Source organism: Pelophylax lessonae, assembly GCF_965119305.1.
Source record: "Pelophylax lessonae genome assembly, chromosome: 8".
Classification (NCBI taxonomy): domain Eukaryota; kingdom Metazoa; phylum Chordata; class Amphibia; order Anura; family Ranidae; genus Pelophylax; species Pelophylax lessonae.
The window spans coordinates 120,760,800-120,788,368 of NC_138775.1; the positions used below are offsets into that span (position 1 = coordinate 120,760,800).

At 43.7% G+C, this 27,569-nt stretch overlaps 1 protein-coding gene across 1 annotated transcript in view; it reads left to right on the top strand.

Annotated features, from left to right (window-relative positions):
• The window catches only part of OGN (osteoglycin), a 404,438-nt gene extending 386,154 nt beyond the window's left edge, over window positions 1-18,284 (top strand). The window contains exon 6 of the mRNA XM_082266480.1: window positions 17,428-18,284. Within this exon, the coding sequence (XP_082122606.1) occupies window positions 17,428-17,601 (174 nt within the window). The 3' untranslated portion in view covers window positions 17,602-18,284. The remainder of the gene's footprint in view (window positions 1-17,427) is intronic.
• The last annotated feature ends 9,285 nt before the right edge of the window (window positions 18,285-27,569 follow it).

Sequence of the window (27,569 nt, forward strand, 5' to 3'; positions counted from 1 at the left end):
TGGGTGTGTAAGTCACAGGAAAGTGGGTTTCCTGAAGCAGGAGTATGTCAAGTTTTTGGGAATGGGCGTGTTGAAAATATTTTCGTCTCTTGACGGGAGAGTTCAGGCCCTGAGCATTGTGCGAGGCTATCTGAAGGGGCGCAAGAGCAGAGAAGATTTACTTACGGCCATATGTCCAGAGAGGAGGAAGAGCGCAATGTGAGAACAGACTCACCTGTATACAGGAGCCCAAATGGGAGCCGGGGCACCAGGAACACCTTCTTGACCGAACACCAACCCTCAAGATGAATAAGGGATTCCACTCCAGCATCTGAGAAGAGAAAAAAAGAAAAAAGAAGACATAAGAAAGCAGAACAGAAAAGAAGAAGAGAAGGGAATGAGGAGGACCATCCAAAAGGCCCCTGAAGCCATAAGGCCAGGGGGGCCCCCTCATCCCCGGGGTCTGGGACCGGCCTGCCTAGTCCCAGACAGTACATGAGAGTGCCCGTCCGCATGAAATGCAGACAGACTTCTGACTCCGCACAGGGCAAAACACTCTGGACGGGGTCAGAGGGAGGCGCAAAGCACGTGCCCCGGACCATACCAAACTCCAACCTTATCAAAACAATGAAAACATAGAAAAATGAGAAATATTGAGTTAAACCATCGAGCAAAGCCGTCGACCCCCTCCCCCCTGCCTCATGAACAAAAAGGGGGGGGGGGAAGATGTGACATCCGGGTACAGAGTGGGATGCCTGTAAAAAAATGTCTTCCTCAGCAAACTTAGAGAGTCGAGGGGGGGCCCCGGGTAAAGACCGAATCACCCCAAGGGGCACGGTCGCCGAGCTCACCCGGCCCCAAGGCCACCCATCAACCCTCCGCCATCGCGAGACTGCTAAATCGGAAATGGGGAAGGGGGGTAGCATCAAAAACTGAGTAGATGGCACATCCATGTAAACCATAAACAAAAAATAAAAACACACACCAAACCAGTCCTCACAGTCTAAGGACCGAAGGGACCGAAGTCCCATGAGAGTGTCCTCATCACCCTCAAATCGGGAGAACCCAAAAAGTAGAGAAAAAGGACAAGTTCAGGTAACATGCGAATCCTTGGACCTCTTGGAATTTTGCTTCTGCCAGGCAGGGGCTATGGGGCTAGCCGGAGACGGGCGCTTGGATGGACCCGCAGAAGTTTGCGGCAGCGCCCGTGATTGGTCCAGGGAGATGAGGCCCAAAAGTAGAAGGAGTTTCTCGCCGTCCTGAAAGCTGGAGAATCCGTGTATCTTACCCTTGTAGGCAAAAGAAAGGCGAAAAGGGAACGACCACCAGTACTTGATTGCTTTTTGGGATAAAACAAGAAGAAGCGGTTTGAGAGAGCACCTTTTCTGGATCGTCAGAGGCGATAAATCCGCAAAAATTTGCACCGGATGTCCTTGAATCTCTATGCGATCCGAGTTTCTGGCAAGTCGCATGACATCCTCCTTCACCTTGTAAAAGTGCGGTTTCACCACGATGTCCCTGGGGAGATTATCTTTCCTGGGCGCTTGAAGGGCCCTGTGGGCCCTATCCAGCTCCAGCCTGTGTTCCGGAATGTTAGGAATAAGGGAGGATAAAAGTTCCTGAACTGCCGCTGGGACATCTTGAATAGATTCGGGAAGACCCCTGATACGAAAGTTGTAACGCCGGGAGCGATTTTCGAGGTCATCAATTTTAGAAATGGCTTCATCCAGTCGGGCATGAAGGTCTTGAATACGGTCCGCGTTTTGGTTGGTCCTGGAGACCGTTTGGTCCATTTTGGACTCCATGATCTCAACTCTGGCTCCCAAGTGTTGTAAATCTGCTTGGATGGTGTGGGTAATTTGAGATGCGATTTGTGCTAGGCCATCAGACAGCATTTTGGAGAAAGCTGCCATCATGCTTTTAAACTCCATTGAGGGGCCCAGGGGCGTCAGGCCTGAGAGAGTGGACGTGGCCGGGCTGTCTTGTAGGCCTCAGGCTGGGGTATGCAGCATGTCCCCATAGACCTTTCCAGGAGCGATTCTGTGGAGGCAGGCGACAGGGCAACTTGAGGGATGTTACTCACGGAGCCAGTGGAGTGCGGATGGGGTGAGTGATATCCCCCTGCAGAGCTGTCCTCCATCCCCTCAGATCCAGAGTCGCGGTCCTCCGGCGCGGGCGGCGCCATTTTCGTTAGGCCCGAAGCCTCCGCTCCGAATCCCAGGGTGCGGGAGAGGTCCCTGCGGACCGAACCCGAGGCCATAGGGGGTATCGCTGGTGTGTCCCGACTCGATTAAGGGGAGTTAGGGCCGGCTGCGACGCTCACTGTCGGCTGGTTGGAGCGGGACGGTCCGGGCCGAGATGGAGACTCTGAGCTATGCGGCCATATCCGAGCGCTCCGCGCATGCGCCTCTTAAAGAAATGTTTAATAAACCGAGCTAACTAAGGTGAGAACCAAATATATCATCTCTTCACTTTACTGTGTTGTCTCTGTGTTAGCTACAGTGTTTGTATTGGAATGTACTTGTTTAATAAACTGTGTAAGCTCAAAAAAGTCTTAACACCGGTGTAAACTTGGTGTTAAATTCCAGGATTCAACACCAAGTCAGAACCATGTGTTAAAGCCTTTTTTATCTGTAGAAGAACTTTCATTGATCATTGTGGTCAATAAGTGCTTCAGGACAACACTATTAGACACTGCAAGATATATGTTCATCTAGAACCCCTATGGGGTTTATTTACTAAAACCGGAGAGTGCAACATCTGGCGTAACTGTGCATAGTAGCCAATCCTCTTCTAACTTCAGCTTGTTCAATTAAGCTTTGACAAAAAAACCTGGAAGATGATTGGTTTCCATGCAGAGCTGCACCAGATTTTGCACTTTCTCATTTTAGTAAACCAATCCCTATGTCCGCAGCACTTACATATGATGCACATATAATGGCGGAGCTGAGTGGACATCTGTGTTGCGAAACAGGAGAGCAGTAGACTCTCAATCAGAGAGGTGCATATTTGCTAATGCAGGAGATCGCTTTCTTATGCCAGTCATACATGCATCGAAATTTTGCTGGTTCAGCAGGGACCGACTGAATTTTGATCCATGTATGGGCGGGCTGGTTGTACATAAGTCAAGAGGTAGATCAACTACTGTACAATCAGCCTATGAGGTTTTTCCTGTTCCTTTAGTGCTGCCAGCTATAGCCTGCAGTACTTATTAGTATTCTGATGGACTGGAAGTCTCCCTGCCATCAGAACACAATAGCACAGCGGAAAGGATTCCCCCATCCACATACAATTCATTGCGAACGTATTTGGCCCCCTTGAACTTTTCGACCTTTTGCCACATTTCAGGCTTCAAACATAAAGATTTAAAACTGTAATTTTTTTGGAAGAATCAACAACAAGTGGGACACAATCTTGAAGTGGAACGAAATTTATTGGATATTTCAAACTTTTTTAACAAATAAAAAACTGAAAAATTGGGCGTGCAAAATTATTCAGCCCCTTTACTTTCAGTGCAGCAAACTCTCTCCAGAAGTTAAGTGAGGATCTATGAATGATCCAATGTTGACCTAAATGACTAATGATGATAAATAGAATCCACCTGTGTGTAATCAAGTCTCCGTATAAATGCACCTGCACTGTGATAGTTTCAGAGGTCCGTTTAAAGCGCAGAGAGCATCATGAAGAACAACGAACACACCAGACAGGTCTGAGATACTGTTGTGGAGATGTTTAAAGCCGGATTTTGATACAAAAAGATTTCCCAAGCATTAAACATCCCAAGGAGCACTGTGCAAGCGATTAATATTGAAATGGAAGGAGTATCAGACCACTGCAAATCTACGAAGACCTGGCCGTACAATGCCCACACATGAATCACACAGAAATGCACTGTGAGTTTATAAGTGATTCAGATCTCAAGAAAATGCACTCCATTTGTGATCTGCAGTGTAGTAGATTTCACATATATATATATATATATAGTGTGTGTGTGTGTGTTAACCGGTTGCCGACCGCCGCACGACTATATACTGCGGCGGTCAGCCCCGGCCAGGCAGAGTGACGTATCGGTACGTCACTCGCCTGTCACTGACTTGCGAGCCTATCGCGGGCGGGCGCGCGCCCGCCGAGGCGCGCGCCCGCCGCGGCTCGTTCACAGGCAAGTCAGTGCGTGTGACCGGCGGACTCGATGTCCGCCAGTCACACTGCGATCGCTCCTGTGAAGGGAGAAAGACAGAGCAGCTTGTGTAAACAAGCTGCCTGTCAGTTCTCCCTGTGTAAAAGTAAAGATCTGACCGTTCTACTATGTAGAACGGTTGATCTTTGCTTTTACACCAATAGGAATGTCCCTACACAGTAGAAAGCACGCCCCTAGGACACACTTAACCCCTCCCTGTCCAATAAAGTTAACCCCTTCCCTGCCAGTGTCATTTTTGCAGTAACAGTGCATATGTATAGCACTGATTACTGCAGTAATGTCACTGGTAACCCCAAAAGTGTCAAAAATGTCAGTCAAGGGTCCGATCTGTCCGCCGCAATGTCGCAGTACCGAAAAAAAATCGCAGATCGCCGCCATTACGCGTTAAAAAAAAAAACACCAAAAATGACAAAAATCTTTCTCTTTGTTAGTAAACGCGATAACTTTTGCGCAAACCAATCAAAATACGCTTTTTGCGATTTTTTTTTACCAAACATAGGTAGCATAAAACAAATTGGCCGAAAAATGTTAAAAAATTTTGATTTTTACTTTTTTTTTTGGGGAATTTCATATAAAAAAATGTGAAAAATATTGTTATTTTTGCAAAATTTACGCTCTTTTTTTGTTTATAGCGCGTGATCAAAAAATCGCACAGGTGATCAAATACCACCAAAAGAAAGCTCTGTTTGTGGGAAAAAAAGGACGTCAAATTCGTTTAGGTACAGCGTCGCACGACCGCGCAATTGTCCGTTAAAGTCACGCAGTAAAAAATCGCAAAAAAACCCCTGGTCCTTTAGCAGCCAAATCCTCCGGGGCTTAAGTGGTTAAAATATACTTTATAATATTAGTTAGGGTGTTTATGTGATTTTACATGTGTTTATTTTTATTTTTTTAAAAGTTCTGAGAAATAATCTATGATCCTTTACTGTGGATCATAGATTTCTCCACACAGGATAGCTGTTGTGCAGCCAGTTAAACCTTCCCCACATTCCTTTAACTCTCGAACACAGTGATAAAACACTGCTAGCTAACACAGCTTATCATAGACCTAACACTACACCATTTATTAAACAACCTCATAGCAGAGGGAAACTTGGCTGTGTTGGAGAATGTTAAGAGAACTGTGATAATGCAAGAATTAACAAAGATTATGAAACGTACACCTTACTGTTTTCTCTGACTCTGGTAACAGTGAAGTCTTTCAGTGGCTCCATATAAAAATTGTGTTTTTTTACTTCTAAGCCTGTCTACTGTCTACTGTCATTATTAGAGCCAGAGACAAGCATTAAAAAACTGCATTAGTTCATCAGTTAGGAAACAGTTAGCAGCAATATGACCTAACTCTGCACCCAGTCCTCCAAAAAACGTCCCCTATTTGGCCAGTCGCCAGGTTCTGAGCCCACAGTCTCATCATCTGTCATCTTACAAATTTTCCCCAAGTCCTTGAACCCTGGAACAGTCTTACTGGATCCCCTGGGCAATTTTTCACTCCGCAAGACACTGGGGTTATGCACGGGTGCTATCTGCTTGCTGGACCTCCGCAAACTGGTGATTTTTCTTCTGCTATGCTGAATCTGCTGAATCTCCACCATGTGCTGCTCAATCTTTGCAAATGGGTGGTTGGTTTCCTGCTGGTTTGCTGTGACCTGCAGCAAGGCTCCTATCACATCCTCCTCCATTTCCACAAGTTCAGGAAGTTGCCCGCCAAATCCAACATATGTAGGGGTTATCTCAACTAGGGATCACCTTCCCTGGGGAAAAAGGCAGTACAACGGCAGGTCTTTCTTCAAATTCTGACCTGTAGTCTGTTTTATTAAAAAGGTTGCACAGAAACAAACAAAACAAAAAAATAGATCCTTTCCATCCAAGCACTAACTAAACAGTACAGATTCCACTCTGACAGTTTAGTTAGTGCATCACCAACAAAACAAGCGTTTGGCAAATTTTTTTACTTTCCTTTACAAAGCAATGTCCACATGTAGCTCTCTCAGGTTTAGCTTCCTGAGTCCCAGGTCAGAACAACATCTTGCTTAGATGCCTCCTTATTTATCCCAACTGCTGCTGGTCACAAGTGGGAAGCAGAAACTGTCTTGAATCGAAAGCCCCGTACACACGTACGGATCGTCGTCATACAAACGTCGGCGGACGAAAGATCTGCCGATTGTACGCGTGTTAGTATGGTGCCTCCAACAGCTGTCTGCGCACAATCCGCGGACAAGAGTCTTTCTTGCAAACATGAAAATTTTTGTCTGCGGACACCAGAACGGACGATTGTTCGCCTGTCAGTACAGAAATCAGCCGACAGACCGCAGATTTGCAAGACTGGGCATGCTCAGAAAATAAAAAACACAGGGAAAGTTAACCATTACATGACATCACTTCTGCAGTCAGCTGAAGTCTGCGGACAAAATTCTTGTGCTGTCCTTGTGCTGTCTTTGCACTTTTCAACAGACACCGACATCCCGGGGAGAAAAGACGAACGTTTGTATGACGACGATCCGTACGTGTGTACGGGGCTTTACACTGCCAAGGTGACCTGGAAAACCCCGACTGGGTTCCAATTTAGATAGAAAGCAATAAAGGTGTTACCACTCCAGGTGTCAGTCCTCCAAATCACACCTCCCCATGCAAACCGGTGCTGGCTCTGCAGTTCAAAGAAATGAAGAGTCTTGGATGGCTGCACTCAAATGCAAATACCTTTTATTGAAGCAATAAAATCCATACAGCATAGGAGAATACAAGTACAGCAGCAGCTGACGTGTTTCACACCTTTCATTGGTGCTTAATTATAGCTGGCAAACAACACAGATGAAGGGGCGGGTATATATGCATTAAATGCACCACAAACCAATTGATTTACTGGCTGATCAATTTGCAAATGTCCCACCCACAACCATGTGTGATGAATGAATGCAAATACGGGTGATGAAATGGTGTAAGACAAGGCCCAAACATCCAAAGGAGAGTTATGAACCTGTCCCCTCACCAAATAAATCATCCGCATAGGTATATGAAAATGCAAATAAAAATGAAATCAATATAACAAAAAATGACAGTAAAGAAAATATGTTACAAAAAAAGTTGCAAAAATGAAATGAAATAAAATAAAAATACATATAAATAAACATCCATATAAATAGACAATTCACAAAAATCAAAATCGTAAGGTCATCATAATTGGTATAGAAAATATCAACCTTTTGGACCACAACAAGTATACATAAAACTGACTTAATTTATGAAATACTAATGGAATATATGGTATGGTGTACTGATATCGTGGCTACATTCACACCTGAGCGTAGCGTTTTTCGCGCGTTTTTTACCGCGATTTTTGCGGCGTTTTTTACCGCGATTTTACCGCGATTTTTACCGCGATTTTTGTGCAGGCGTTTTTAGATTGAATAGAGATCAATGGAAAACGCCTGTAATCTGCCCAAAAAGAAGCTCATGTACTTTTTTGAGCGTTGGGCGTTTTGTATACAGCGTCAAAACGCTCAGATGTGAACAGGGGCCATTGAAATGAATAGGATTTGTCTTGTTGGGCGTTTTGAGAGCTGATCCTAGAGCAGAAAAACGCCCCAAAAACGCCCCAAAACGCCTAGATGTGAACGGAGCCTCAGGAATGTATGAATGTGAATGTAGCCTAAGAATATTGAAAAATGTAAATATATATAAATAAATGCACATTTAACGAACCTCACTAATGGCACACAAACCCCCCCAAACAATCAGATAATAGATATAAACCATATACGATATACTATATACTGAACATAGTATATATAATATATACCATATAAATCCTACAGAACGATTTCTAAAACCCATAAAGATTTTATATATCTAGGTAACAACATACACACAAAAGGGGGGGGGGAGAAACTGTTATAGTGTAAAGACTAGAGTTGAGCGGACACCTGGATGTGTGTCCGTGTCCCGGACTTTTTCCGAACTTTACCCAGACACCCACCGAACCCCATTGAAGTCAATGGGGACCCGAACTTTCAGGCACTAAAATGGCTCTAAAACACCAATGGAAAGGGCTAGAGTGCTGCAAATGGCAGCAAAACGTAGTTAAGAGCATGGCGAGTGCTCTGCAAACAAATGTGGATAGGGAAATAACTTAAAACAACAAAAAAAAAAAAAACAGAAAAATAAAACAATGTTCTTCATCTCTGAAGGACGAGGCCCATATGGAGTAGGAAGGAGGTTGAGGTGGTGGTGGATGTGGCGGTGTCATAGGCGTGCGCAAAGGGTGTGCCGGGTGTGCCTGGGCACACCCTAATCACCTAGGGAACATTAGCATTATCGCTCTGTTTGCCAGTGAGGAGATGGGAAAGATCTCCCTCGGACCTGCTCTGCCATAAGAGAAGTGCCACACACTTCTATTTCACTTTGCCAGCAGGGAGAGTAATGTATCGGGCCATGTACATGTAGGCAAACACATGCATGTGTATTTAAACATTGGGGTGCACACCCTAATGCAATAGTCTGCGCACACCTATGGGCGGTGTAGGTGGAAGCAGCGGTGGAGGAGGACGAGGTAGCCAACACTGCTTTTTTTTTCAGTCATTTTAAATGACGGTACACCCCAAAAGAGTGAGAAAGAGCAAAAATAGAACAATGGCTGGGTAAGGTCGGTATCCATCTCTATTCTGCACAAGGTACGGAAAAGTCCCCTGGGATCCATGCCTGGTTCATTTTAATGAACGTGAGCTTGTCCACATTGTCTCTGGATAGGTGGCTGCGCTTGTCTGTGATAACGCCCCCAGCCGTGCTAAATACACGTTCAGATAATACACTGGCTGCAGGGCACGCCAGCACCTCCAAGGCGTAAAGGGCAAGCTCAGGCCATGTGCCCAATTTGGAGACCCAGAAGTTGAAGGGGGCAGACCCATCATTCACTACATGTAGGCGTGTGCACACATACTGCTCCACCATGTTGGTGAAATGCTGCCTCCTGCTAAGACGTTCCATATGAGTTGCTGGTGCTGCTGTTTGTTGTGGCGTGCTGACAAAGCTTTTCCACATTTCGGCCATGCTAACCCTGCCTTCTGAGGTGCTGGCAGTGCCCTGGTTGCGTTGGCGACCTCTTCCTCCTCCTCCTGCTGCTCCTCTGCCTTGTGCTTCCACTGTGGCCCCGCTGTCAGGTGGGAATGCCAGCAGCATCGCGTCTACCAGCGTGCGCTTGTACTCGCGCATCTTGCGATCGCGCTCCAGTGAGTGAATTAAGGACGGTACATTGTCCTTGTAACGGGGATCCAGCAGCGTGGCCACCCAGTAATCAGCACAAGTTAGAATGTGGGCAACTCGGCAGTCGTTGTGGAGACACTGCAGCATGTAATCGCTCATGTGTGCCAGGCTGCCCAGAGGCAACGAAAGGCTGTCCTCTGTGGGAGGTGTATCATCTGTGTCCTCTATATCCCCCCAGCCACGCACCAGTGATGGCCATGAGCTGGCCTGGGTGCCACCCTGCTGTGAACATGGTTCCATCTCCTCCTCCATCTCCTCCTCATCCTCCTCATCCTCCTCATCCTCCAGAACTGTGCCCCTGCTGGACAATTGTGTCCCTGGCGTTTGTGTGTGCAGGAACCCACCCTCGGAGCCCTTTGCGAATGACTGCCCTGAAAGCCTTGGAAATGTTACCTCTTCATCCTCCTCCTCCTCCTCCTCATCCTCATCCTGTGCCACATCCTCTTCCATCATCTCCCGAATTGTTTTTTGAAGGAGGCATAGAAGTGGGATAGTTAAGCTGACAATGGCGTAATCGGCACTGGCCATGTTGGTGGAGTACTCAAAACAGCGCAACAAGGAACACAGGTCTCGCATGGAGGCCCAGTTATTGGTGGTGAAGTGGTGCTGTTCCGCAGAGCAACTCACGCGTGCGTGCTGCAGCTGAAACTCCACTATGGCCTGCTGCTGCTCGCACAGTCTTTCCAGCATGTGCAAGGTGGAGTTCCACCTTGTGGGCACGTCACATATGAGGCGGTGAGCGGGAAGGCCGAAGTTACGCTGCAGCGCTGACAGGCGAGCAGCAGCAGGGTGAGAACGCCGAAAGTGCGCACAGATGACCCGCACTTTCTGCCGCAGCTCTGACATATCGGGGTAATTTTTAAGGAACCTCTGCACCACCAAATTCAGCACATGCGCCAGGCAAGGGATGTGCGTCAAACCGGCTAGGCCCAGAGCTGCTATGAGATTTTGCCCGTTATCGCACACCACCAGGCCGGGCTTGAGGCTCACTGGCAGCAACCACTCATTTGTCTGCTGTTCCATGCTCCTCCACAACTCCTGCGCGGTGTGTGGTTTTTTCCCCCAAACAGGCAAGTTTTAAAACTGCCTGCTGTCGTTTACCCCTGGCCGTGCTGAAGTTGGTGGTGAAGGTGTTACGCTGACCGGATGAGGAGGCGGTAGAGGGTGAGGAAGCGGAGTAGGAGGAGTTAGGAACAGGAGGCAAACTGAAGCGCCCTGCAATCCTCGGTGGTGGAAGGACATGCGCCAAATTGCTATCCGCCTCAGGCCCATCCGCCACTGCATTTACCCAGTGTGCCGTTGGGGAGATATAACGCCCCTGACCATGCTTACTGATCCACGTATCGGTAGTTAGGTGGACCTTGGCACAGATGGCGTTGCGCAGTGCACACCTGATTTTTTCCCCCACTTGGTGGTGCAGGGAAGGGATGGCTTGCCTGGAAAAGTAGTGGCGGCTGGGCACGACGTACTGTGGGACAGCCACCGACATAAGGCTTTTAAAACTGTGCGTCTCCACCAGACGGAATGACAGCATTTCAAAGGCCAAGAATTTTGAAATGCTGGCATTCCGGGCCAGGGATCGTGGGTGGGTAGGGGGGTACTTCCTCTTCCTCTCAAGTGTTTGGGAGATGGAAAGCTGAACGCTTCCACGGGACATTGTGGAGATGGTTGGTGACCCAGGTGGTGGTGTTGCTGACAGATCGTCTGTTTGCGGGGTGGCAGGTGCCGGTATCACTACAGATGTGGATGGAGAGGCCGAGACTGCAGCAGTAAAGGAAGCAGGAGGAGCCAGAGACCTTTCTTGGTTTTGAAGGTGTCTACTCCACTGCAGCTTGTGCTTTGCACTTAGATGCCTGATCATGCAGGTTGTGCTCAGGTTGAGAAGGTTTATGCCTCGCTTCAGGCTCTGATTGCACAGGGTGCAAACCACTCGTGTCCTGTCATCAGCACATTTTCTGAAGAACTTCCATGCTAGAGAACTCCTTTGAGCTGGCTTTGGTGCGCTCGTTCCCTTGCTGCGTTGGGCAGTAGCAGGCATAGTGTCTAGGGCACGGCCGCTCCGCTTCTGCACCCTGCTCCCTCTTCTGCTGTGCTGGTGGCTCTGTGCGACCACCGCCTCTTCCTCCAAACTACTCAGGTCACCTGCATGACCTTCATTCCATGTGGGGTCGAGGACCTCATCGTCCTCCACATCATCTTCCACCCAGTCTTCACCCCTGCCCTCCTTTTCGGTCTCCACAATTCTGAATGCCGCAGCAGTTGGCACCTGCGTTTCGTCATCATCAGAGACGTGCTGCGATGGTCCTTCCATGTACTCATCTTGAGAAATAAGTGGTTGGGCATCGCTGCACTCAATCTCTTCCACTTCTGGGGCAGGGCTAGGTGGATGGCCCTGGGAAACCCTGCTGACAGAGTCCTCAAAAAGAAGAAGAGACTGCTGTATGACTTGGGGCTCAGACTGCTTGCCTGATTTGCAAGGGGGTGAGGTGAAAGACGGTTGGACATTGGCTGCAGGTGCCAACTCTGACCTTTCTGCAGTAGACTGGGTGGGAGACAATGTGAAGGAACTGGAGGCACTGTCAGCAACCCAATCTACTATCGCCTGTACTTCTTCTGGCCTCATCACTTCTAGAGGCGCATTATGCCCTACCAAATACTGCTGCAGGTTCTGTCGCCTACTCACACTTGAGGAAGGTGTTTCACTTGTGCGTGTAGCTGGCACAGATCGACCACGTCCTCTCCTTGCAACAGGAGCTCTACCAGCAGCACCACGACCCAGGCCACGGCCCCTATTTGACGGTCTCCTCATATTTCTGTCATTTATGATCTTGCCCTAGAAAGGTGTTTATTGAATAGCGGAACAAAACAACAACAGTATCGCACGGGTGTATCTCACAGTCAAATATGCAAACTATGCCGCAATTTAATTTTTTTTACCCCAAAAGGGTGTATATTGAATAGCGGAATAGAAAAAAGGATAAAAAAACGGTGTATCTCACACGTACAAACACAGACTAGGCCCCGATTAAAATTTTTTGTTCCCTAAAGGGAGGATGAGTAAGAGGAGTAGGAGGAGTTCGGAACAGGAGGCAAACTGAAGCTCCCTGCAATCCTTGGCGGTGGAAGGAGATGCCCCAAACAAATTTAAAAGGTGTATCTCACACGTACCGATACAGACTATGCCGTAATTTAATTTTTTACACTCCAAAAGGGTGTATATTGAATAGCGGAATAGGAAATTTTTTATAAAACGGTGTATCTCACACGTACAAACGCAAACTAGGCCCAGATTACTATTTTTTGTACCCTAAAGGCAGGATGAGGAAGAGGAGTAGGAGGAGTTGGGAACAGGAGGCAAACTGAAGCGCCCTGCAATCCTCGGCGGTGGAAGGAGATGCGCCAAACAAATTTAAAAAGGTGTATCTCTCATGTACCGATACAGACTATGCCGTAATTTAATTTTTTACACTCAAACAGGGTGTATATTGAATAGCGGAATAGGAAAAATTTTACAAAATGGTGGTGTATCTCACACGTACAAACCCAGACTAGGCCCCGATTACTATTTTTTGTACCCCCAAAGGCAGGATGAGGAGTAGGAGGAGTTCAGAACAGGCAGGAGGCAGACTGAAGCACCCTGCAATCCTCGGCGGTATGAGATGCGCCCCAAAAATTGGAAAGGTGTATCTCACACGTACCGACACAGACTATCCCGCAATTTAATTGTTTTTACCCCAAAGGTGTAGATTGAATAGCGGAATAGAAAATATGATATCAAAAGGTGTATGTATCTCACACGTACCGACACAGACTATCCCGCAATTTAATTGTTTTTACCCCAAAGGTGTAGATTAAATAGCGGAATATAGAAAATATTATCAAAAGGTGTATGTATCTCACACGTACAGAACCAGGCTAGGCCCCGATTACTATTTTTTGTACCCCCAAAGGCAGGATGAGGAGTAGGAGGAGTTCGGAACAGGCAGGAGGCAGACTGAAGCACCCTGCAATCCTCGGCGGTATGAGATGCGCCCCAAAAATTGGAAAGGTGTATCTCACACGTACCGACACAGACTATCCCGCAATTTAATTGTTTTTACCCCAAAGGTGTAGATTGAATAGCGGAATAGAAAATATGATATCAAAAGGTGTATGTATCTCACACGTACCGATACAGACTGTCCCGCAATTTAATTGTTTTTACCCAAAGGTGTAGATTGAATAGAAGAATAGAAAATATGATATCAAAAGGTGTATGTATCTCACACGTAGAGACCCAGACTAGGCCCAAATTACTATTTTTTGTACCCCCAAAGGCAGGATGAGGAGTAGGAGGAGTTTGGAACAGGCAGGAGGCACACTGAAGCACCCTCAAATCCTCGGCAGTATGAGATGCGCCCCAAAAATTGGAAAGGTGTATCTCACACGTACCAATACAGACTATCCCGCAATTTAATTGTTTTTACCCAAAGGTGTAGATTGAATAGCGGAATAGAAAATATGATATAAAATTGGTGATTTATCAATAGCACATGTGAACAGCAGTGTCTTGTATCAGTCAGCTCTGCTGCAGGCTATGGAGGGGAAAAAAAAGAAAATTCCCCTTTTAAGTTTGTAATTTTTAACTAGATTAGTACAGACTATGCCACAATTTAATTTTTTTAACCCAAGGGTGTATATTGAATAGTGGAATAGAAAAAAGTGTATAACTTTTGAAATCACTCAATAATAGCACATGTGAACACAGCAGTGTATTATCACAGTCAGCACAGCAGCACTGAAGGAAAAACGCTGCACACAACTGACTGATAAAAAATACTTTTTTCTCCCTCCTCCTCAGCGGGCAAAAAGATTGTGTTCACACCACCCCACACACAGCAAAATCGATGTGGACCACTGACCCCTGCCTATCTCCAGATTCTCCCTAAAAAGATCGATAAGTTCGGTCACTGCCGGCACTGCAAACCCCCCCCCCCCCCCCACACAGCAAAATCGATTGTAGAACACTGACCCTGCCTATCTCCAGCCTCTCCCTAAAATGATCGATAAGATCGGTCACTGCCGGCACTGCAAACCCCCCCCCCCACACAGCAAAATCGATTGTAGAACACTGACCCTAAATATCTCCAGCCTCTCCCTAAAATGCCCTAATATCTCGCCCTGCCTGCAGCACTCCGACCTGTCCCTCAATTCTTTTCGGACACAATATGATTTTTGCCTGTCTGTCCCTAATCAGCAGCCAGCACGTATGATGTGTGCTCTCTCCCTAATCTACAGCAGAATGACGCAGCGGCGCTCCGTCTCGAACTTATAAAGACTTGGTCACATGCTTCAGATGGCCAATCACAGCTACTAATACATTTGTAGGCATGGCTGGGATGGCTTAAGGCACACCAGTTAAACGCTTGTTGATTGGCTGTTGAAAGCCCGCCATTAAAAGCGCGCCAATACATACAAACCCGGAAATAAAATGACCGAACACGGATTTTTACCCGAACATACAGTAAAGTTTTCGGGTCCGTGTTCGGGTAACAAAAATCCAATTATTCGGTACAAACACGAATAATACAGTCCGTGTTCGCTCAACACTAGTAAAGACTAATCATAAAAATGAGAAACATCCCATTCAAAATTCAAACCTGCTGGCTTCATATTAATAGGGCTAAAAATCTGGAATACTTCCCTTTTACATAGCATCCTGAAATTATCTAGTAGGTAATGAAATCTTCTCCAGTCCCTAAATGACAAGGCTGGAAACATCACCAGAATGGCACTCGTTACAATGTATAGCCACATTGGTGAAATGCTCCTTCTTTATATCATAAGGATGATCTCGAAGGCGATTCCTTAATCTGCGGGGCGTAAAGAAATTTGATAAGCTAGAGAAGAATGTTATTGCTGGTAAAAAGGGAAAAGGTGACAAGAGATCCCATTGATTATGAAAGCAACAATGTATACACATGGAAGAAACCAGTCTACCCTTCTGGTCATCCACGTAAAGCTTTTATGAAAAAACGTGTCAGTTTCTCTGACCCTGAGAGTGATGATGCAGCTGAACATACACTAGCAGTTACCATATCGGATTCATCATCGTTTTAGAAATCCTTCTGTAGGATGTATATGGTATATATTATATACTATGTACAATATATAGTATATTGTATATGGTTCATATCTATCATCTGATTGTTTGGGGGGGTAGACCATGACGAGGCCTGTTCTGAGTGGAACCTGTCCTGTTAAACTGCTGTATGGTCTTGGCTGCAGCTCAGTTTCAGGGTCTTGGCAATCTTCATATAGCCTAGGCCATCTTTATGTAGAGCAACAATTCTTTTTTTCAGATCCTCCAGGGAGTTCTTTGCCATGAGGGGCCATGTTGAACTTCCAGTGACCAGTATGAGAGAGAGAGTGATAACACCAAATTTAACACAACCTGCTCCCCATTCACACCTGAGACCTTGTAACACTAACGAGTCACATGACGCTGGGGAGGGAAAATGGCTAATTGGGGCCAATTTAGACATTTTCACTCAGAGGTGTACTCATTTTTGTTGCCAGCGGTTTACACAATTAATGGCTGTGTGTTGATTTATTTTGAGGGGACAGCTAATTTACACTGTTATTCAAGCTGTACACTCACTACTTTACAATGTAGCAAACTGTCACTTCTTCAGTGTTGTTACATGAAAAGATATAATAAAATATTTACAAAAATGAGAGGGGTGTACTCACTTTTTTGAGATACTATATATAAGTCAGTTTTATGTATACTTGTTGTGGTCCAAAAGGTTGATATTTTCTATACCAATTATGATGACCTTACGACCACAATAGGTATTTGAGGATTGTGATTTTTGTGAATTGTCTATTTATATGGATGTTTATTTATAAGTATTTTTATTTTATTTCATTTCATTTTTGCAACTTTTTTTGTAACAATATTTTCTTTGCTGTCATTTTTTATTATTATATTCATTTTTAGTTGCATTTACATATACCTATGCGGATGATGTATTTGGTGAGGGGACATGTTCATAACCCTCCTTTGGACGTTTGGGACTTGTCTCTTACACCATTTCATCACCCGTATTTGTATTCATTCACCACACATGGTTGTGTGCGGGACTTTTGCAAGTTGGTAAGCCAGCAAATCAATTGGTTTGTGGTGCATTTGATGCATTTATACCTGTCCCTTCATCTGTGGTGTTTGCCAGCTATGATTAAGCACCAATGAAAGATGTGAAACGCGTCAGTGCTGCTGTGCTTGTATTCTCCGATGCTGTATGGATTTTATCGCTTCAATAAAAGGTGTTTGCATTTGGAGTGTGGTTATCCAGAACTCTTCATTTCTTTGGGTTCCACTTTAGTTTCCTACATTTGAAAGCATGTGAAGTGATATATAGCGTCCCTCAATCACCTCACCTTTCATTATATCACAGACCACTAAGTATTAACATCTATCACAGTGCAGCCTAATGTTGTGACCAGCCAGTGTAAAAATGTTCCACAGTCCAATGCAGATTACCTCCTAGACATTACCATGCTAGAATACTACATAGAACATTCAGTGTTCACTTGGTGAAAAAAGGTACCCTCCTCATCTTGCAGAAGGCTGATAATATTCTCCCAAAATGTTGTTTTCCATCAGACCTTCAGCAGCTCAAGGCAGAATGTTTTATTAGTAAATTGTATTACTAAAAAAACAAACAAATGCAACTGTCCCTGTATAATATGAAATGCCACAAGAGATATGCCACAAATATATTTATGCAGACTTTTTACTAATAGTTCTACTTTAAAAAAAATGTCAACTTCAATATTTAAAACATTTTTTAATGAACTACTAAAACTAACACCATCTTTATTACCCAATTAACTTACGCAATAAACCAAAAATGTAACAATATGAAAAAATATCAAATATAAATAATAAGATAAAAAATATGAGCAGTATACATGTCAGTCCTAATAACATTTCTTTCCTATTCTTTCAGCATAACAATATTACTTCCATCACAGACGACACCTTCTGTAAATCAAATGACACCCGATACCTCCGTTCCAGGCTGGATGAAGTAAGAATGGAAGGAAATCCAGTGATACTAGGAAAATATCCGAATAGTTTCACCTGTCTCAGAACTTTACCCTATGGCTCATATTTTAAATAATCAGGGAACAGTACCACCATCAATTTGCAATGTCCTTTACTTCTTCAAAGAAATATCAGTTTACACATTGAATGTTTTATTTTACAGTGGCAAATGTTTTGAAAAGTTCCAGTACTGTAGTTTTTTTCTTATAGGGACTTTATTTACTTAAGTAATACTGTAGCTTACAAATACATCCATGGTAGTGATATACACTACTTACCTAATAATTATGAACACAATTACCACTTACACACACAATTATTATTGATCTACCATATACTTTTGAGTAATTAGTAGCTTATCACACTGCTTTAAAGTTAATAATTCAAAGCATATGCGATCCATTAGGACTAAGAGTGTATTCAGTTCCACATATATAAGTAACTAAAGTATAGCTTTACTTAACATTCTCTTCCTACTGTCAAGCTAATTTTCTATAGTAAAGCATCAGTAAGCAAACAGATGTGAAAGAATGTATAAAAAAACAGACTGAAGAGTCTTATTTCTGAAAAGCACATGCAACAATTTTCAACCATGAAATATGGAATTCTAAGAAATTGCATGAATGTCTCTGTCTCAGTGTATGCAAAAGTCCAGTGTGTTAAAGAAAATCTTCACCCTAGAAACAAAAAATTAAAGTCAGCAGCTACAAATACTGTAGCTGCTGACTTTTAATAAAAGGATACTTACCAGTCCGAGGATCCAGCACCATCCTCACGAGCCAGTTCTTCATCGGTCTTCAGGTCCCTGGCACAGGCATCTTTAGTGTGGGAAGACGGCTGTGATTCCTTGCGGCTTCACAGCCGGCTCCCCAATGCAAATGCATGAGCCGTGCTTTGTGAATGATCCTGCAGTTTTCTGGGACTGGTGACATGGTCAGGCAAAGGGAGGGCAAACTTGCACTCAGAATGCCTAGGTTATCCAAGCGGAAGAGGTGAGGGGGACCTGTCAAAGTCAGGTACCCATTTCCCCCCCAAAAAAGCGTCCAAAGGTTATATATGATGGGGGAGGTGGCAGAAAAGTGGAACTCCCCCTTTTGGGTGAAGTTTTGCTTTAACATGATAGAGGGTAGAAGTGTGGGAGCTGACTTCACTGACTAAAAGCCTATTCAGGACCTATGCACTACAGTAGCACATGTTGCAAAAGGCTTGTACCCCAGTCTTGTGCAATGTAGTACCATCATGTATGTATTGTGAACATAAGGCACTGTGTCTGTGACATCTATTTAATATGATCTAGAGCCATTGCTATGCTACTCACTGTTATCCTTGCTGGAAAGGAAGCTGTACAAATGCTGCACTAAGCATCTCCCTGCTCTTGTGTCATTGATTATGTGGATCTATTTTTGCTCTACTTCTCCCACCCTGTCTTGTTTCCATGCTTCATATCACCATTTGCAGTTAGACAGGGTGACGCAAAGCCTTGTCTCTACCAATTTGGCCTCCTCCTCACAGATATCAAAGTATGGAATAAAACATGGTAATAGAGTATTAAGGAAAATACCAGCTGCAGGGAGATAACACAGGCCACACTGGTGACTAGGTATCTGCCCTATATTTGTCCTTTTGGGCACAGCATTCACAGTCAAGGTTCTCTTTAAATATACAGGCTCCAGGGTTGCTGTTCTGAACCTGAATCTGCCAATTACTGATGCACTGATTTGGTAAAGCATGCAATAAGAAAAATGACATTTTACAGCCTGGAGCCTGCGTGTTTAAATACTATGTCTGCAGTGAGGGGTCCTATATTCCCGACCTCACGATTCCTTGTAAGAAAAACACACTCTACTGCTAAGGGCCTATTCACATTGCTAAGAATGTGTGTCAGAATGAATAACACTGCATTGCACTAACACATGTTACTGTAATGCAATGGTGGTAAAGAGCCCTAAAATGCTGTGTGCAAAATAATTTCACAGAAGTGTGTTTTAAAAGAAAATATTGTAAAATACGATTCTCATTGAAGATCCTTATACATAAAAAGTTGTTACGCTGTTATCAAAATCTAAAGGAATGTCATGAAGAGATCCCTTCTACTGCACCAGGATCTAGGGGCACTATTAACTGCCTCATCATTGTCCTCCTCGACCCACCGCATTCATCATCCTACTATTACGGCTACACTAACTGCCTGGCGATCCTTACTGTCCATTCGCCATCAGACCCTTGAAAAGCGTAACTTAGATATTCCATTGGGGGCTTACGAATGGATCATTCCATCCTTCTCGACGTTAGATTGGAAAAAGAATGGCCACAACTATTGGTTCAGCGTTAAGGATAGCTCTCTCCCTGCAGACTGCTTTAAACACGCACAAATTCGCCATTTTAACAAAACTAACAAACTCGCCTTCCAGTTATCTGTCCCTGCTATGGCATGGGAATTCCTTAGGGGCCACGCTATATCCGGCACATGGGGCATATCTTTTTTTTTTTTACAACTTGTATATGAATACCCAAGCACCTTCATTGGGCTCAAGTAGGACTAAATGGGAATCTGAATTCCAATTGACCTTTACAGATTCACGATGGCATAAGGCCATCACGGTCAACTATAAACTGTCTAAATGTATTGATCATTGGGAACAATTTCTAAAAATATACCATGGATGATACTTAACGCCTCATAGGCTATCTAAAATCTATCCCTCCTCCAGTGCGTTGTGTTGGAGACGGTGCAATAAGGTAGGAACACTGTGGGATTGTACCTTTGTTCAACCCTTTTGGAAGGAAGTGGAGGTTTTGCTTGGAGTTTTTCTGGGCATGACCTTCTCTATCTGGCCAGCTTTGGCACTTTTGAACTTGGGAATAGATCTGATCCCTCCCAAGTACCAAACTATAGTACTCCACATCTTGTTTGCTGCTAGATTGACCATCACTCACCATTGGAAATCACCTGAGTCACCAAAAATTCAGGAACTTACTTCACAGGTAAACACACAATGTCATTTTGAGAACTTACTAGCTGTTAAAGATCATAGAATGCCTACCTTTAGCAAACGATGGATTCACTGGATAAAGCATCCTAATGCCGCTCCTGGTATCAAGCCCAATTAGCCTGCTTTGATTTACTACCAAAGAGTATTCCCTTTACTTTACCTTTCATGTATTCTCTGTTAGTGTCACAAATAACATCTTGTAGAACTATGTACATGTCAGTCTAATATATGGTGGTCCGTGGATGTTTAGCTGTCAAAGGGTCTACCCCCTCCCCCCCAACTGGACACAGTGTGTACCCATTTGGGGTGTTCAGGGGGGTTAGGGGTGGCCCTATTAGAGAATGGCCATCAGCGACCCCATCTTATAAGTATTAATGCTATTCGTATATTTGGATTGCTTAATGCTGTAATGGCTTATATACATGGGCATGAAGTTAGATTACATAACTGCACCTATGTGCTACTGGCCATAATATCAATGTTTTATGAGTTTGCTTTCCTGTGTTATTATTATGATTTCCTTTCCCTGTTTGTTACTATTTGAAATAATCTTAATAAAAACTATTTAACAAGAAAATCTAAAGGAATGAAACAGACTTAACTATAACAGTAAAAAGTGCAAGAGGTCTATGAAAAAAATAGTAATCTAAGGGATTTAATACAAAGCCACTTTGGATTTAAATAGCCAGAAAGTTTACACCTGGTACAACCAATATAATTTAAGTAGATTTTGGGATCCATTGTTATTATTCATATTAGCCCTTTTAGAGGAAGACTTCCTCAAAATGCTTTGTATCAGGAGTCCCTAAATATTCTAAACAAGGAGTCAGTTTAGACCTCTTTTACACACAAGTTCTTCAGATTTTAGGGGGCCTAAATGTGGCCAGTGGAACTAGGTAATGTCCTGGCATCAATAGGGGTAAACAACACCCCATATATAGTATTAGAGGGCAGAATAGTGCCCCATCGTTGGTGTTAGTGGGAGAAATAGTGCCCCATCATTGGTGTTAGTAGATAAATAGTGCCCCATTAGTGTCAGTGACAGGAATTATGCCCCATTTTTGGAGTCAAGACTGGAAAAAAGGCAAGAAAAGGGCTTCAGTCACCTCCTGGGCCACAGCTTTGAGACCACTTCTTTATATTAACACAAACATTCATTAGCCAGACCTGAGGTAAGAATGAAGGTCTTCCTCTTTGAGGTACAAATTATAATGTAAACACAGCCTACATACTGGGATGTACAGGTACTACAGGTTGCTCAGCTTGGAGATAAAAGTAAGTCATGACTAGGGATGAGCTTTGAGTTTGAGTCGAAGCTAAGTTCGACTCGAATATTGGCCGTTCACTCGTTCGTCGAATGACGAAACAAATGTGCTTCCTCGCAGGAAATTTGAGCACCCGCATCCATAACGCGCTGCGCATGCAGTGCGTTATGTGATTGGCCAAAGAATGCACCCTGACCTTCATACTTTGGCCAATCAAATCATCTCTGCTATGATTGGACAAAGGCTGGCTGCCTTTAGCCAGTCATGGCTCAGGGGCTAAGTACACGCCCCGCACTATATAAAGACTGCTCGCACAGCAGCCACGTGTAGTGTGACTGTGCGGGCGAGACAGCAAGTGATTGAGGCAGGGAGAGAGAGTCATTTGCAGTTTATCAGACAGTGCAGTGTAGTCTAATTGGAGAGATTGCTAGCAGTGAGTTAGGCAGGGAGAGGATCGTGTTTTCAGGCAGGGAGAGTAAAGTGATTTAGAGTTTAACAGACAGTGCAGTGTAGTCTAATTAGACACATTGCTAGCAGTGAGTTGGGCAGGGAGAGAGATTTGTGCTTTTTACAAGTTAACCTCCTCCCATCCGCGCTACAGCCGAAGTACGGCTGCAGCGCGGACTCACATTTTCGGGAGGCCGTTTTTATACGGCCTCCCAGAAACAGTCTCCCCGCGCTCCCGCGAGCGTGCATCGGGGAAATCTGTGTCGGCCGTGTACCTTGGACACAGCCGATCACAGATCGTGGTGAATGGCCAATCACAGCAGCCATTCACCACGTGATCGGACCGGCCAATGAGAGATGATAGCATATGTAAACATATGAGATCAGCTCTCATCGCCAGCGCTCCTTCCTCACACGGAGACTGCAGTGTGAGGAAGGAGAGAGCAGATCAGCCGTCGGGGACAAAGAAAAAAGTAATCAGGGCACTGATCACCAGTGCCCTGATTACACAAGGTACACCAAAACACACTAACTGCCCACCATCAATGCCCACAGTGCCTGCCATCAGTGCCCCCCATCAGTGCACACAATCAGTGCCCATAGTGCTGCCAGTCAGTGCCCATCAGTGCCTGCTCATCTAGGCACTGATGAGCACTGACTGGCAGCACTATGGGCACTGAGTGTGGGCACTGATGGTGCTGCCCATCAGTGCTCATCAGTGCCACCCATCAGTGCTCATCAGTGCCACCCGTCAGTGTCAATCAGTGCCGCCCGCCAGTGCCCATCAGTGCCGCCCGTCAGTGCCCGTCAGTGCCACCACTCAGTGCCCGTCAGTGCCACCTCTCAGTGCCCAGCAGTGCTACCTCTCAGTGCCCAGCAGTGCCACCTCTCAGTGCCCAGCAGTGCCGCCTATCAGTGCTCATCAGTGCTCATCAGTGCCGCCTATCAGTGCTCATTAGTGCGGCATATTAGTACCTCCTCAGTGCCACCTCATCAGTGCTCATAAGTGCCACCTCAACAGTGCCCATAAGTGCCACCTCATCAGTGCCCATCAGTGCAGCCTATCAGTGCCCATCAGTGCCGCCTCATCAGCGCACATCAGTGAGGAGAAAAATGTATTTATTTTCAAAATTTACTTGCAGAAAATAAGAAAAACTTTTTTTTTTCAAACTTTTCTGTCTTTTTTCTTTTTTTTTGTAAAAAATAAAAAAACCCAGAGATGATTAAATACCACCAAAAGAAAGCTCTATTTGTGTGAAAAAAATGATAAAAATGTCATATGGGTACAGTGTAGCATGACCGCGCAATTGTTATTCAAAGTGTGAGAGCACTGAAAGCTAAAAATTGGTCTGGATGGGAAGGGGGTATAAGTGCACAGAAAGCAAGGAGTTAAGAGATCAGATAGTGAATTATAATCAGTAGTGCAGTATATACCATTTACCATATATTGATCTCCATCTATATATAGGACAATTGATTAGATATCAGGCCATTCAGTATATATATCGGCCAGGTCAGTATACCCTATATTGGTTTAAATACACCTATGGAGGTATACAGAGCCGCGCTCATCTAAAGTGCACTAAGTGTAGTGTTTCAATATAATGAACCATTAAAAGGTAATAGTGCATGTAAATATTAAAATTATTAGAATAAATCACTGATGTCACTTAATAGATATAAATATAAAGTGCATTGACAATGGTGAATATAAAGTGCAACAATGTTAAGTGAAATAAATCACATATAAACTCCCATGCACAGTGAAATAAATATAAAGTGCAGCAGCAGTAAGTGGAAAAAATCACATATAGAGTCCCATGCACCAACAAACTTCAGTGCAGTCTCCAGAAGATTCTTCCACACACAACCAGATCTTCAATCCCTTCACCACATGGACACCCAATGTGTGAAAAGGCTTACCAGAAATCACTGACCCCTTAGTTATAGGGGGTCAGTGTGAGCAGAATGATATTCATCAAAAGCCAATATTCCAGAGTAGATTAGAGCCCTCCTGGAGGATCCACCTTACAATCGCCAATATACTATTCAACTTCAGACTCCTTAGCCAGCCCCACGTTCCTCAGCAGTATAAAGTAAAGGAATGGCCAATATAGTGAAGTATGTACAGGCAATATTTATTGAAATAAGGTAGATACATATAAATAACTGCTTACAAGTACACAGGAACCCAATTAATTGTAAGCAACCAAGCGCTTAATGAGGAAAACACTCACAATATTATGGTAATGCTGCTACGTAATACAAATCATACATATAAAAGAATAATTCAAACACAAATAGGTAAATATTCCTGTAGCGCAAGGGGCAACCACCATCCAGCCCCTACCAATAGGTCAGCTGATGCTGACAATATGTAAAAGTCACCAATAGGGTACAGTTCATAAATTGATATGCAGCATTAGTCCTCAGACATCGGTTATAATAGGCAAACTGTCGGTGCAGATGTATGGGGTCACCAAACCGTCACCACTTGTGCTCAGAAGGGGGATAAGCAATGCCCACTCACCAGCTCCATATGCTCAGTCACTCTCGTGACAGAGCGAACAGGCAGACAAAAACCGCTTCTCTCAAACTTCCAAACAGGAACAGTAGCTGAGGACCTCTCAGATATGAGACATGCAGAGGAAGAGAAATGCTCCACTAGTGTAGTATCGTTAAAACACCTCACTTTATTAGTATATAAACATATTACACTCACATGTCTTCAGTTGGATAACAGCATATCGAAGTTGGAGATGTTCACCCTTCGGGATCGGGACCCAGGCTCCACGCCGTGGGTTTACGCGCCTTCCGGGTTTACAGACTCCTAGTGCAGGATTGAGGTTACGCCGCCTGGTCACGCCCCTCCTAGATACACTTACATTTAGCAGGAAAATCAGGTATGGATCAAACAAATACTGGGGATATCAGGTGGCGCTTCCACATCTTAATGCGTCTCATCCGGTCCCAGAAATAACATGGCAGGAGGTATATTGATGACCTCCTTGTCCTCTGGGATGGATCTGAGGACTCTTTGTGGTGTGTTTGTTCACAAGGAGATTGGATATTTTTTCAGCACAAGAAAATATAGTTGCACCTTATTTATTTCCGTTTGGTAAGGATGAATTTCACTCGGTGGTGGATACACGTATTATTTGGATATAATACAATTCTACTCACCTGCACAATATTTATGGACACTTATGAACTTTTATGTTTATGCACCAATTGATTTGTATTATTAATTGGCTTCACAGATTGATATATGTTATATATATTTACTTTTGTTGATTTGGTTCACATATAGATATATGTTATATATTCATTATTTATTTGTTGTTTAGCGCACCCCACACTACATATACATTTACCCTATATTGATCTCTATCTATATATAGGACAATTGATTAGATATCAGGCCATTCAGTATATATCGGTCAGTTCAGTATACCCTATATTGATCTCTATCTATATATAGGACAATTGATTAGATATCATGCCATTCAGTATATATCTGTCAGTTCAGTTACCCTATATTGATCTCCATCTGTATACAAGACAATTGATTAGATACCAGGCCATTCAGTATATATCTGTCAGTTCAGTATACCCTATATTTTGGTCTCCATCTATATATATATATATATATATATATATAACAATTGATTCGATATCAGGCCATTCAGTATATAATGGGTCAGCTCAGTATACCCTATATTGATCTCTATCTATATATAGGACAATTGATTAGATATCAGGTCATTCAGTATATATCTGTCAGTTTAGTATACCCTATATTGATCTCTATCTACAGTATATATAGGACAATTGATTAGATATAAGGCCATTCAGTATATATCGGTCAGTTCAGTATACCCAATTTGTTTTCTATCTATATATAGGACAATTGATTCGATATCAGGCCATTCAGTATATAATGGGTCAGCTCAGTATACCCTATATTGATCTCCAATTATATATAGGACAATTGATTAGATATCAGGCCATTCAGTATATATCTGTCAGTTTAGAATACCCTATATTGAGCTCTATCTACAGTATATATAGGACAATTGATTAGATATCAGGCCATTCAGTATATATCAGTCTATTCAGTATACCCTATATTGATCTTTATCTATATATAGGACAATTGATTAGATATCAGTCCATTCAGTATATATCGGTCAGTTCAGTATACCCTAGGTTGATCTTTAGGACAATTGACTAGATATCAGGCCATTCAGTATATACAGTCAGGTCCATAAATATTGGGACATCGACACAATTCTAATCTTTTTGGCTCTATACACCACCACAATGGATTTGAAATAAAACAAACAAGGTGTGCTTTAACTGCAGACTTTCAGCTTTAATTGTAGGGTATTTACATCCAAATCAGGTGAATGGTGTAGGAATTACAACAGTTTGTATATGTGCCTCCCACTTTTTAAGGGACCAAAAGTAATGGGATAGATTAACAATCATAAATCAAACTTTCACTTTTTAATACTTGGTTGCAAATCCTTTGCAGTCAATTACAGCCTGAAGTCTGGAATGCATAGACATCCCCAGACGCTGGGTTTTATCCCTGGTGATGCTCTGCCAGGCCTCTACTGCAACTGTCTTCAGTTCCTGCTTTGTTTTTGGGGCATTTTCCCTTCAGTTTTGTCTTCAGCAAGTGAAATGCATGCTCAATAGGATTCAGGTCAGGTGATTGACTTGGCCATTGCATAACATTCCACTTCTTTCCCTTAAAAAACTCTTTGGTTGCTTTCACAGTATGCTTCGGGTCATTGTCAATTTGCACTGTGAAGCTCCGTCCAATGAGTTCTGAAGCATTTGGCTGAATATGAGCAGATAATATTGCACAAAACACTTCAGGATTCATCCTGCTGCTTTTGTCAGCAGTCACGTCATCAATAAATACAAGAGAACCAGTTCCACGGGCAGCCAATAGGGATAATCGAACTTTTGAAAAGTTTGGTTAGACCAGAACACCCGAATTTCCCAAAAGTTCGGTTCGGATTCCAGAACCCCATTGAAATCAATGGGACCCGAACTTCGGTAATCAAAAAACACAATTTTGAAGCCCTAAAACCCAATAAATGCCCCTAAAAAGTGCCTAGGGTTCTGGGTCATGCCCCAGGGACTATGAATCAGGCAAAAAAAGTTCTTAAAAATTGTCGTTTTTGATAGAGAGCCAATTATTGAAAAAATTATTGAAATAAAAAAAGAGATTTCTTTGGATTTAGTGTCTGGGGGGTCTAAAAAGTGTACCTGTGAAGTTTCAGCTCTGTAGCATTTCCAGAACCAGAAAAAAAAACTGATTATTT